At 57.4% G+C, this 12,084-nt stretch overlaps 1 protein-coding gene across 1 annotated transcript in view; it reads left to right on the top strand.

The window, feature by feature from the left end:
- Positions 1–12,084, top strand: part of HMCN2 (hemicentin 2) — a 125,838-nt gene that overhangs the window by 19,029 nt on the left and 94,725 nt on the right. The window contains 7 exon segments of the mRNA XM_015594124.1: positions 1,331–1,475; positions 2,023–2,144; positions 3,948–4,220; positions 4,661–4,802; positions 5,296–5,423; positions 5,902–6,015; positions 7,421–7,570. Of these exon segments, the coding sequence (XP_015449610.1) occupies positions 1,331–1,475; positions 2,023–2,144; positions 3,948–4,220; positions 4,661–4,802; positions 5,296–5,423; positions 5,902–6,015; positions 7,421–7,570 (1,074 nt within the window).

Here is a 12,084-nt window from a genome sequence, read left to right on the forward strand (position 1 = left end):
AAATATGTTCCTCTCACCCCTGTTCATCGGATAGATCTAAGAGTCTGGAGTTTCCCTCGGCCGTTTGGTCACTGTCTCAGCTCTAGATTAAATTGTATGTGTGTGTATGTTGGGCAGGAAGGGGGTGTGGTTTGAGGTTTTGCTTCCTCTCCTACCTTCCAGGTTTGGGAGGCTGGAAGTTTGGCTGGGAGCAGGAGGCTCTGGGTTTAGAGACATGGGGGCAGTGAGGGCTGGGCCTGGGGTCCCCAGGCCTTTTTGACAGACAAATAGGAAGCCCAAGCTGACCTTGCAGAGGCCAGTGTGTGTATGTGTGGGAGGCGGGTGGGGATGAGCAGTGGCTGCTTTGCACACAGCTGAGGACGTGGCTGGATGGTCTGACACCCCTCTCCCCTGGGACGTGGCAGGGAGCCTGTAGCGTGATGTCACTCACCACCCACCCACCCCCAGCTCTGTTCTCGGAGGAGGTCTGGCACCTTGTCCCACCCTCGGAGCAGCTCTGGCAGGGTTGGGGAAAGGGCAGTACAAGGCCGAATGCACCCCCACGATCACTCAGCGAGGTGCTGACACGCTGGCCTCTGACCCTGTGAGGCGGTTCTCAAACTTTATCACTGAAGTAACTGCACTAGCCAAGGAGAGACTAGGTCACCCCAAGACTAGGGCCAGGCAAGGGCGGGGAGCAGCAGCGTCTGATGGGGGGGCCCCAAGGGGGTCATCACAAGCTGTGAGATTTCATTGAAGTCTCTTGTTTTATCTCAAAAAGTTCATGTGAATCTTGCATTCACAGCCATACTCCAACTATGCTATTTTTAAAACAAAAAAAAAAGCTTCCCTCCGACATCTTTGGGTAGAACTGACCCTTCCTTCAAGCAGCGGAGCAGTTGCCCAGCGCCACCCCCGCCCCCGCCTCCGCCCCCGGAGGGCCCAGGCTGGGGAGCTTCGTCAGACTTCAGGGCTGGTCCCATTTGTCTTATCTGACACGCCTGAGAAAAATGGCAGCTCGGACTGGTCCCCATGGGCCAGCCTCCTCGCAAACCGTGACGACGACGCAGGTTACTTTCAGTGACGGAGCCTGCCGTGCCAGGTGCTTTCCACACGCCACCTCTCACCTGCTTCTCAGGGCAACACGAGGAGGTCGCACTGCGATGTAACCCCACTTTACAGAGATGAAAACCTGGAGAGGCGAAGCGACCCGCTCTCGGTGGCCCCCGGAGGTGGGGCTGGGGGTTGGATCCTCGCCTTCCAGCTCCTGGCTCCTCCCTGCGGGGCTCTGTGTCGCTGGGTGTGGCGAGGGCGGCAGGGAGGGCTCCTGAGAGCAGGTCCTTGCTTCCAGGCGCCCCCCTGGTGAGCATGCCCCCCAGGATCCACGGCTACCTGCACCGGCCCCTGCTGGTCTCCTGCTCCGTGCACAGCGCCCTCCCCTTCCAGCTACAGCTGCGGCGGAAAGGAACCAAGCTGGGCGAGGAGAGGCACTTCCAGTGAGTGGCCGATGGCCGGCCGGTTGTCCCCAGCCACGGGGCTCCTGGGGTCCTGACGCCCTGGAGGGGTCTGAGGGGAGCGGGTGGCAGGAGAGGGACCTTTGGGTCATACTGTCTTCCAAGGCCGCCCACACCTCCCAGTGTGGCCAGGGATGGGGGAGGGTGGTCCCTAAGGTCCCCACCACTGCTGGCCTGTCACCCATGAAGGAGCCACGGGCCTTCCTTAGTTTCCAGAAAAGTCACCCCATGCAGGGCCTGGCTCCATGGCAGTCAGGGCAGGAAAGACCCTCGGAGACCCTCCCCCTTATGCATGCACTCGTAAGTCTGGGGCTCAGGGGAGGGGACTTGCCCAAAGTCACACGACATAACGTGGAATTTGCATGTCCTTGGCTGCCTGCCTCCTGTCACCGGGTCTCCTCCAAGCGGCTTTGGGGCTTCCCCTCAGGGCAGGGCTCAGGAGAGCGAGCCCCCTGAGGCCCACGCGAGCCTGGGGCTCCCTGACGGGGGTCAGTGCGACCGCGTCCCTCCAGCGGCCCTGTGTTCGCAGGGAGTCAGGAAACAGCAACTGGGAAATCCCCCGGGCCTCCAAGGCGGAGGAGGGCACGTACCAGTGCACGGCCGTCAGCGGGGCCGGGACCGGCCAAGCAGAGGCCCAGGTTGTCATTACAGGTCCGTGTGTCCTCTCCCTACACCCCTTTCTGACTTTTCCCTCTAGGATTTCCTCGCAGGGTGTCCCCATCTGTGGGGGCGCATGCCAGCCAGCCAGCTGCTGGAGACGATCCATCATCCAGAGTCCACGCTGCCACCTGCTTGGTGGCCCCCGTTTGGGCTGAAGGTCTCAGTGGGAGGAAGGTTGAGGGCTGGGGCTCAGGCCGTGCCCCGCCTGCCCAGCTCTGGCCCCATCCCTGACTTCCTGGTCTGGCCTTTGGGGCGTGGCCAGACCCCCAGACCCTTTCAGGGGGTCACTGTCTATTTAACTTCTGATTCCTTGCACCTCCGCGTCCCTGCCAGAATGGCCCCATCCAGCTCAGGAAAACTGGAAATGCCACAGACTGTCTCGCAGTGAAATTGGCTTTATTTTTTAAACTATGAATCTCAGGTGTCTTGAGGAGAAGCAAAGGAGCCCATCAAGCAGGGAACGGGCCGCTGTGTTCTTGAATCTTAGACAAGACCACCGTGCTGCCCATGGGAAGACTGGGAAATACGACAGGCAAAGAGAGTCGAAACAACCGGGGTCCCCCCCGCCCTACAGATGACCCCAACAGCATTTTGATTTATTTACTTCCTTTCGGACCTCTATCTATGCTCACATTTCAACAAAAATGGGAGAATATCATACGTACTTCCAACGGCCTGATTTTTTATCACCTAGCAATACGGCAAGTTGGCAAACGTGCTTTGGTGGCACGAAGTAACAAAAATTTACTTTTTATAAATGATGAGCAAAGAGAATCGAACAGTGTAAGAAAACTGGTCTACCCGTTACTTAGACTTACCAGCTGCTAATCATTTGCCATATCTTTTTTTGCACTTTTTGGCTATTTTAAACTCAAACTCAGGCCTTCAGACTCCACATCCTGTCACTGTCTAAAACGCACCTCAATCAGCTTCTAATACAGGTCGGCCCCCCAACACACAGATACCCCAGCATGCAGGCTGGCGTATTGGGGTACATTGGTGTAATACATTGGCATCAATATATTTCAGTATTTATCTCTTTTTTAAATAGTAGATTTTCCCGGATAATGAAGAATCTATGACCACACCTAATAAAATGAAGTGATATCTTAATGCTATTTAATGTTGTCCTCATTTGGCCCAGAAGGCCATTTCCAGTTGGTTTCTACGATATTATTTTTAGTGGCCGTGGAGGTCAGATGCTCTTGAGCACACTTACGCCTGGACGTCACTGCCATCGTCACACGTAGGCTCTGTGGATTCAGCTTTCTCTCAGGCCCGCGTCCCTGGTTAGACGGTCTCTGACCTTGGCACTTCTCACGGCTTTTTCCTGTCACGATAGCGGGTTCCGTGCTCTTCCCCGCTCCGGGGCAGAGGTCCTAGCTCTACATTTGGACGTTGTAATGGCCCCACTGTTTGTGCAGAGAATGGCTTTGTACTCTTTGCCCTTCCCCTCGTGAGGGTTATTTTAAAACCTGAGCTTTATTCCCCGGGATGGGAGTATTAACTCGAAGGAAGCGAAGAATGGTGTGGCTCTCGTTAAATATCGCGCTCGGCGGTCACGTGCCAGGCGAGCACGCGCCACGTGGCCCTCGGCGGCTGTGTGACAGCAGCAGAGAAATGGCCCCAGGGTGACACCATCCCAGGATGGTGACAGACGCTGGTTAACTCGCTGGTCAAGGTGTCCTGAGGGATACAGTGCTGGTTCCGGCGTCTGGACACCATTGGGGTCTGTAGGATGGTGCCCTTCCCCGTGGCAACCCATCTGAGTCACCTGTGCTCATCTCCCCACAGACCCCCCACCACAGCTGGTTCCTGCCTCCAACGTGACCGTGTCCCCAGGGGAGACTGCCATCCTGTCCTGCCGGGTCCTGGGAGAGGCCCCCTACAACCTGACATGGGTGCGGGACTGGCGAGTCCTCTCGGCGTCGACAGACAGAGTCACGCAGCTGGCCGACATGTCCCTAGAGGTCAGCGGCGTCATCCCCAGTGATGGTGGGCGGTACCAGTGCATAGCCAGCAATATCAACGGGGTCACGAGGGCGTCCGTCTGGCTCCTGGTGCGAGGTGAGGCTCTTCCTGCCCCTGGTGTTCTCCCAATCCCATGCCCCTAAGTTTGGGAACAACACTTGTGCAGGCGCTGGGGTCCCCTCAAGGTTGCTGGAGGCAAGCCATCCTAGCTCTGGCATCAGGCTGACATCTCCCTAACTCAGCCTCTTCGAGGTGCTCAGCCCAGAGCAGAACGCCAGGGAGCTCGAGGCTCCCACTGGGGGCGTTGGGGAATCACCTCCTCGTGTGCCCTAGGGATGTGTCTGGGTGGCCACCTGGTCAGCCCCAGTTCCCAAGGAAGCCACTCCTAGGGATTCAAGCTCTTCAGGGCCTTTGCTTCCTATGTCTCTGCCGTCTCTGGCTGTGGGAGGGGAAGGGGGCCAGGCCTGGGGGCCTGGGACAGACAGCACGGCCGCTCTGACAGGCTCTTCCCGACCTGTCCACTCTTTGAACTACAGAAGCCCCACAGATCAGCATCCACACCAGATCCCAGCGCTTTTCCCAGGGCATGGAGGTGAGGGTCCGCTGCTCAGCCTCTGGGTACCCTGCACCCCACATCTCCTGGAGCCGTGATGGTCACGCCCTGCAAGAGGACAGCAGGTGAGGAGCCTGGGGCCCAGGGCTCTGGGACTGGGAACAGGTGGACAGGGACTCCCGGGGGACCTCTCCTGGCCTCGGTCTTCCTCCCTGTCAGCGGGGAGCGGCATTTGCTCTGCCTTCCTCCTGGGATCATTGGAGACTCGGGAGCGAGGTCACTGTAGAAATATAATGACAGATGCCTCGGTGTGGGCTCCGGGGTCAGGAGCTGCAGCTATGGAATCCAGCAGCCACGAGCTTGAATGCTGCCTCTGCTGTTCAGGCCGTGTGGCTGCGGGCAAGTCACCTTACCTCTCTGAGCCTCGCGCATGACAAAAGACAATGTATGTGAAGTGCTGAGCAGACAGCCCGGCACAGAGCCAGCGGTCAGCGTAGAATGGGGGTCACTAGTGATGTTGTTAATTAATTTATTATTAACGAAGATGGAGCAACCCTTTGTGCCCCGACCTGATCGGCCCCTTGCCATTGAACATGTCATTTTCTGGCACGACTCCAGAGTCCATGTGGATGCCCAGGGGACCCTGGTCATTCAGGGAGTGGCCCCAGAGGACGCCGGGAATTACAGCTGCCAGGCAGCTAATGAGGTTGGCACAGACGAGGAGACGGTCACCCTCTACTATGCAGGTACTTGGGCCACGGGCATCTCAGGAGGGGGCACTCCCTCCCTCCCTCCCGTCTGCAAATACTTACTCAGCATCTGCGCATGTTCCGGGCAGCAGGACACAGCCGTGAACACATGATCCCTCGGGGGTCCGCCAGGAGGCTGGCGGGGAGTGAGTGGGGTGGGGTGGAGGAGGGGCAGGCAGCCCACATAGGGCATTTTAGGACCTTATAGGGTTTTGACTTTCATGGCAAGTTCAGTGAGGAACAGGAAGGGAGTTTTGGTGTCTGGAGTGACTGGCTTTAGGTTGAGGTCGCGGGTGGGAAGCTTTTACAAACCAGCTGTGGCTAGATATTTGTGGATGACTGTCCTCACTTGGCGGGGGAGGGGGAGGAGGCGGGGTACTCAGTGCCACCTGTATCCTCACCACCTGCAGAAAGCCACGTGTCATTCTGGGGAGCTTGCGGGCTGCTCCCAAGTTCCCCGTCTGTCCCCACACAGACCCGCCGTCCGTCTCTGCCATCAGCGCCGTGGTGCTCGCAGCTGTCGGGGACGAGGCCGTGCTGATGTGTGAGGCGTCCGGGGTGCCCCCACCCCGGGTCATCTGGTATCGAGGTATGTAAGAGTGAAACCTGCGGAACTGTCTCACTGGAAAGTCAGCTTTCCAGAATGGTCGTGGGGGGCACTCCCAATGGGGTGTCTGGGGAGAAATGGCCCATTCCAGCAGCACCCCGCCCCCCACAGCCCAGAGTCCTGACAGCTGATGCAGGATGGCTCCGGAGTTAGGAGCGGGTTTGCATCTGGCTCCCTTGGGTGACCTTGGCCAGCCGACTTGGCATCTCGGAGCCAACCTCCTTCCCTGGGAAATGGAGGGGAAATCATGGTTGGTTGTGCGAGGATTAAACGAGTCCACACAGGCGAGGTGTTTAGAACAAGCCTGGCGTGCGAGCTGGGCTCCGCGTTCTTAGCGACGGTGACCACGCCGAGCCGGAGTTTGATTGACGGGAGCCAGTCTTGCCCTCACACCCAGTGGACCTGGGTGCCCAGGCTGCTGCCTCAGGCTTTCCAGGAGCAGAATACTGGGCTCCTTGTCAGGTATCAGCCAGAGTCACCGGTACTGCCCCTCCCATCTTGACGGCCTTCGTCCTTGGCCATCTTGCCAGAGCCTCACCTGGACTTTGAGAAAGGCAGGTATTAACTCAGAGTCCCAGCAGGCAGGATTAGCTCAGACTGAGCATTTTATCCAAGGTCACCAGCTAGTGGGTGGCAGAAGTTCAGGGCTTGGATCACTGCACATTCTGGCCAGAGCCCCACCAACCCAGCCCTGGAGCCCCCCTTTAAAAGGGGGTCTCTCAGTCGAATGAAATTCTAGCTGTATGACAATGTGAATGTAGTTAACGGTGCTGAACTTTACAGCTAAACATAGCTAAGATGGCAAGTTTTTTGTTATATGTTTTTTACCACAATAAAAATTTCTTAATTTGGAAAAAAAAAAAAAAAAAAGAATGAAGTTCAGACACAACACAGATGAACCTTAAAAACGTGACACTGAGTGAAATAAGCCAGACACAGAAAGACACATACCGCATGATTCCACTTATACGAGACAGAAAAGAGAATGGTGGGTGCCAGGGGCCGAGGGAGGGGAAGACGGGGAATGACTGTTCGACGGGGCAGAGTTTCAGTTTGAAAAGATAAAAAGCCTATTTTTCCGAACCCCTTTTTAAATTTTAGTTTAACTGTTTCGTGGTAAAATACACATAACAACATTTACCGTCAGTGGCATTACGTGCCTCCGCATGACCATCGCCACCATCCATCTGTACAACTCTCATCTCGCAAAACTGAGACTCTGTCCCTGTTGAACAGGGGTCCTGACTTTTGGAGGGACCCTCCCCCCACTGCGCCCAGGCCCCAGCCTTGTGAGATGCAGGAGCCCAGGGTCAGGAGGCAGCGCGAGCCCCCAACCCTCCATGGTGACTGTGAAAACCTGCCCAATGCTTTGTTGACTTTGGTCCAGGTGGTCTCGAAATGATTCTGGGCCCCGATGGCTCCAGCTCTGGGACGCTGCGGATCCCGGATGTTCGGGAGAGGGATGCTGGCGTCTATACCTGCCGAGCTGTCAATGAGTTGGGTGACGCCTCTGCAGAAATCCGGCTGGAGGTTGGACGTGAGTGTACACCTGTCCCCACCTGTCCCTCCCCGCTTTGCCCTGCCTCTGAGCAGAGAGGAGAGAAGTCTACCAGGCAGCCGGCCAGTGTGGAGTTTGCATCATGTGGACCCCAAGCTCTTGGGGACAAGGGAGGTCAGAGGGGAGTTGTGTGTGCATTACCTCTTGCCATTGTCACAAATTGCCCCCAAAGCTTTGTGGCTTAAAACAATAAGCATTAATTATCTCTCGATCTGGAGGGCTAAGATTCTGGGAGTGACTTAGCTGGGTGGTTCTGGCTCAAGGTCTCGCAAGATGACAGTTCCTACGCTGGCTGGGCCTGCATGGTCGGAAGGTCTGGGGCAGGAGGACCCGCTTTGAGCTCGGTCACGTGACTGCTGGCAGGAGGCCTCAGCTCCTCACCACCACGCAGGCTTCTCCAGGAAGCTTCTTCTGACATGGCTTCTTTGAGAGAGAGAGAGAGAGAGTGAGAGAGAGAGAGAAAGACTGACCTTTTACAACCAGCTTCAGTCTTGGAAGTGACATGCACCCACTTCTACCAATTCTATTCTATCGGTCACAGACCAGCCGTGGCACACGGAGGGTGGGAGGGAGATGCACAAGGGTGTGAATACCAGGAGACAGGGGTCTTCGGGGCCATCCTGGAGTCTGCCTACCCCAGAGACAAGCTCGGGCCTCTCATCCTGAGACTCGAGCTCTGGTCTGGTCTCCATAGCGTACCATCTACGTGCTTCAGTCCAGAATCGAGCCTCAGTGTCCCCAGCTGTAAAGTGGGGCTGACCATACCACTTTCTTCACTGGGTGGCTGTGAGGGCTCGGTGACATCGGCGCATCATGCTTAGCACAGGGTCTGGCCCATCGTGAGCCAGAGTCTGGGTTCTTCTGTGGCTGGTACGTGGCCTTGGCTGTGAGTGCCCTGATGTGTAGTTTCAGGCCTGGACCCCAGGCCCTGGGACCTGCTCAGAAGTTGTGGGCGCAGCTCCTTGGCGCGCTGGGCTGGGACGGATTGGGCTCGGAGGGTTTGCTGCATCCACAGCGGGAGCGACAGGTGCTGGGAGTTCTGGGAAGTGCAGAGAATCGAGAATGCGCTTCTCTGGGCTGGGTGGGCCAGGCTGGGCCGAGAGGCTCCCCAAAGAGGCAGAGCCCTGGGTGGAGCAGGCCTAGTTAGGAGGGTCTGGCCCTGGGGGCGATGGTGCGTTCTCAAGGGTAGCATCCTCCCAGGCTCAGGGTGCCCTTAGCTCGCATTCATTTATTCTATCATTCATTCATTCATTCCATCATTCATTCATTCCATCATTCATTCCTGGTCACCAGGTGACCAGGCCTTGTGCATCAGGCCCTGTGTTAGGGACACACTGACAGGCGACACTCGGCATCTGCCTTCAGGTTGCGGGTGGGGTCAGTGAGAATACTCAGGGTGCCAAGCATTCGGAAGTGGCATCTTTGGGGCCGTGGGTGCCCAGGGAAGGAGGCTAACCCAACACTGGGGGTTCGGGAAGGCTTCGTGGAGAAAATGATATCCAAGCTGAACCCAGAAGCAGTCAGTCAGAGGACAAGTTGGGGACAGTGTTTCAGGCAAAGGGAACAGCGTGCACAGATCGCCCTGTGGCAAAAGAAGCTATTTAGGGAGTGAGACATGGAGCGATGGGGGAAGGGTGGCTGAGGTGGCTGCTGCCCGCTATGGGTCACTCCTGGCCTGGCCTCCAGATGGGCAGCGTCTGGGCTTTGTCCTGCGGGTGTCCTGAGAGGTTTCAAGGAGGAGAGCATTGTGCTCGGACTTTTCCTACAGGGAGTGTGTGGCGAGGCTGGGCTCTTGGATGGGGTGAGCATGGAAAGCCATGGGCTTCGAGCCTGATACCGATAAAAATATAAGCTAATGCTTCTGGGCCAGGGCCAGCTCGAAGCAGTGGTCATTACTAACATCTAGTGCTCACGACCCTGTGGGCACAGACTGGCTAAGTGACTTGCCCAGGGTTACACAGCTGGCGAGTGGCAGAGCTGAGCTCTGAACCCACGGTCCCAGCCTTTAGCCCCTGGACTTGACCCTGACGCTCGCCAGCAAGATGGGTTTGGGCGTCGCTTCTCCACTCTGAGCCTCGGGCTCCTCATCTGCAAGGTGTCTCTGAGACTTAAGAAAGGCCCGGAACGCTGTGGGCTCAGATCCATGCCACGTCTTAGCTGTCGGTAGGTTCTGGGTAACTAGAGGGTGCTCCAGGGGGACCTGCACTTGGCATTCTCACGAGCAATCGTCCTTTGCTCCATGTCTAATTTCTTTTCAGCAAAGCCTTATTTCTTTGGGGCCCAGGCTGATGTGCTCCCTGGTCCTGTTTCTTCACCGGTCAGACATTGGTCTTGGGGCCATCTCCCCATGTCAGAGGGCGAAAACGTGGGCTTCTGGGCCTCTGGGCCACTGTGGCTTCTAGCTTTTAGGTCAGAAGAGGGGTGGCCAATGGCCCAGCACCTGTATGTCTGAGGCTCATCAGCTTGGCAGCAGTCGTGAGAAATTGAATTTCCTGCCCATCTGAGTGGCAGCTGTGGCCCTGCCTTCCTGGGCAGGCTGGCAGAACCTTCCAGAGCCAGGAATGGGTAGGCTCAGTGCCCACTTCCTGCTGTCAAGCTGGCAGCTGGCTTCCTGGTGGCGTTTGGGGACATCTGAAAGAGGACAGCCTCCTCCTGGAGGACAGCAAGTGTCTGTGTTTGCGGACCAGCCCACAAGAGGCTTTTGCGTTGGCTCTGGACCGGGCACTTGGCAGTCGAGTCCTGGATCATTCATTGTCCAGCTCCTGCCGCTTATTCGGCCAGGTTATTTACCTCTCTGCGCCTCGTCTGTGAAATGGGGCGATAATAACAGAGCCTTGCTCCCAGGGTCTGGGAGAGATTTAATGAGATAGTGTGTTTCTCTCAGGGCTTGTATGGGATGAATACTCAGTTCACTTGCGTCGGGCTGGGCTGGCAAGGGCCCGTTGGGGCTGCGTGACGTGGAGTGATTTGTCCCAGGGCTGGTGGCTGGGCTCTGCGACAGGCACCCCCTCCGCAAGGTCTGTGCTAGTTCTATTCTTTGAAAAATCTGCCCTGAGCACCGGCCTGGATTGCTCTCTAAATGGATGTGTGCCCATCCCTCTCCCTGTCCTCATTTCAGTCCCTGCTTCCTGTTCCTGACCTGGAAGCTTCCGGTTGCTGAGCGGACAAGCAGGGGAACAGAGCGTGTGCTTTTGTGGGTGCTCAGACCCTTTGGCCAGCCCAGGGGAGCAGGAGAGAAGCAGAACTGGGCTCTGTGATGGGCGTGGCCAGTATGGGGGGGTCTCCCTCAGGTACAGAGCACCCAGGGCCTCCAATACTTTTAGGGGCCCAGGGCAATGCTCTGATTTTAATTTTTTGTTTAATTGGAAAGAAAAAAAAGAATGACAGAGAATAGATAAAAATGAATCCAACTGAATTATGTTCGTTTTTATACCAATGCAGCCATAAAATATTTTTAATATTTTTTTTATGGAGGGAGAGGTCCACGAAGGTCATCCTACAGCCCTGGCAGAGGACCGCGTCCTCAGTCCCAATTGTGCATCTTTATAGGGAGAAAGGAGTCCTCTGGTCGGGGGCGGGAGGACTGTGGAGGCCATTCTCCCCCAGCCAGCCCCTGGCCCAGTCTCAGTTGCTCTGGGGTACTCCCCAAGTACGGGGTGGGGCCTGAGGCTGGCCTCTCCTGTGGTCGCCTTGCCCACTTGCCCAGTCTTTGGGCCTGAGCCCCTCCATCCTCCCGGCCAGACTGAGCCACGGATGACTGCGCTGTCCTTCCCCAGCTGCTCACCCCGCCCCAGCCCTGCCCCAGGGGTGCCCGTGGGGCAGAGGCAGAGTGGGGGCGCCTTTAGGCTGGTGCTCCTGACTCTAGTGAAGGAGAAGTCAGCAGCTCTGTCATGGGCACTTCGCTGTGGCTCTTAGAATCCCCGGGGGGAGTGTGGCCCCACCTGCCGGGTCCAGTTAACCTCACCCCCAGCTCCTCTGAAAATGAGGGGACAAGGGCAAGGCAGAGGCAGCCCTCGAGGTGGCCCGACCTTCCTTTCCCGCCCCCTCCCCGGCTGGCGGCCGCGTTCTTCATGGGGCCATTCTTTCTTCCTGGGTACGCTGCCTCCCCCCACATGGAGCCGCCTCCCCACAAACACGCGCCACAGCCTCAGCTGGGAGACTGGGCCTCTCCAGGGGCCCTGGCGGCTGCTGCCATGTCCACCTGTCTGGGCTTTTGCAGCTCCTGCTCCAGAAACCTGCCTAGAGACAAGATGAAAGGCTGTCCCTGGGGAGAGCAGAAGGCAGGAGAGCTGGCTCACAGTCCCGTGCCCCCCACCCCCCGAGTTACTGCAGAGGGCCACCGGGGAGGCTGTGAGGAGGGGGAAAGCAGAGGTGGCTGAACCTCCAGGATGAGGCTCCAGGGGGAACGCTGGGCTGGGAGCCCGGCCCGAGCCCCTTGTGCTGTGGGACTCAGGGCCCCCCTCTTCTGGCCAACAAAGGGGCCAGAGGACCTT

The sequence above is a fragment of the Pteropus alecto genome, unplaced genomic scaffold (genome assembly GCF_000325575.1).
Source record: "Pteropus alecto unplaced genomic scaffold, ASM32557v1 scaffold67, whole genome shotgun sequence".
NCBI classification, from domain to species: Eukaryota; Metazoa; Chordata; class Mammalia; order Chiroptera; family Pteropodidae; genus Pteropus; species Pteropus alecto.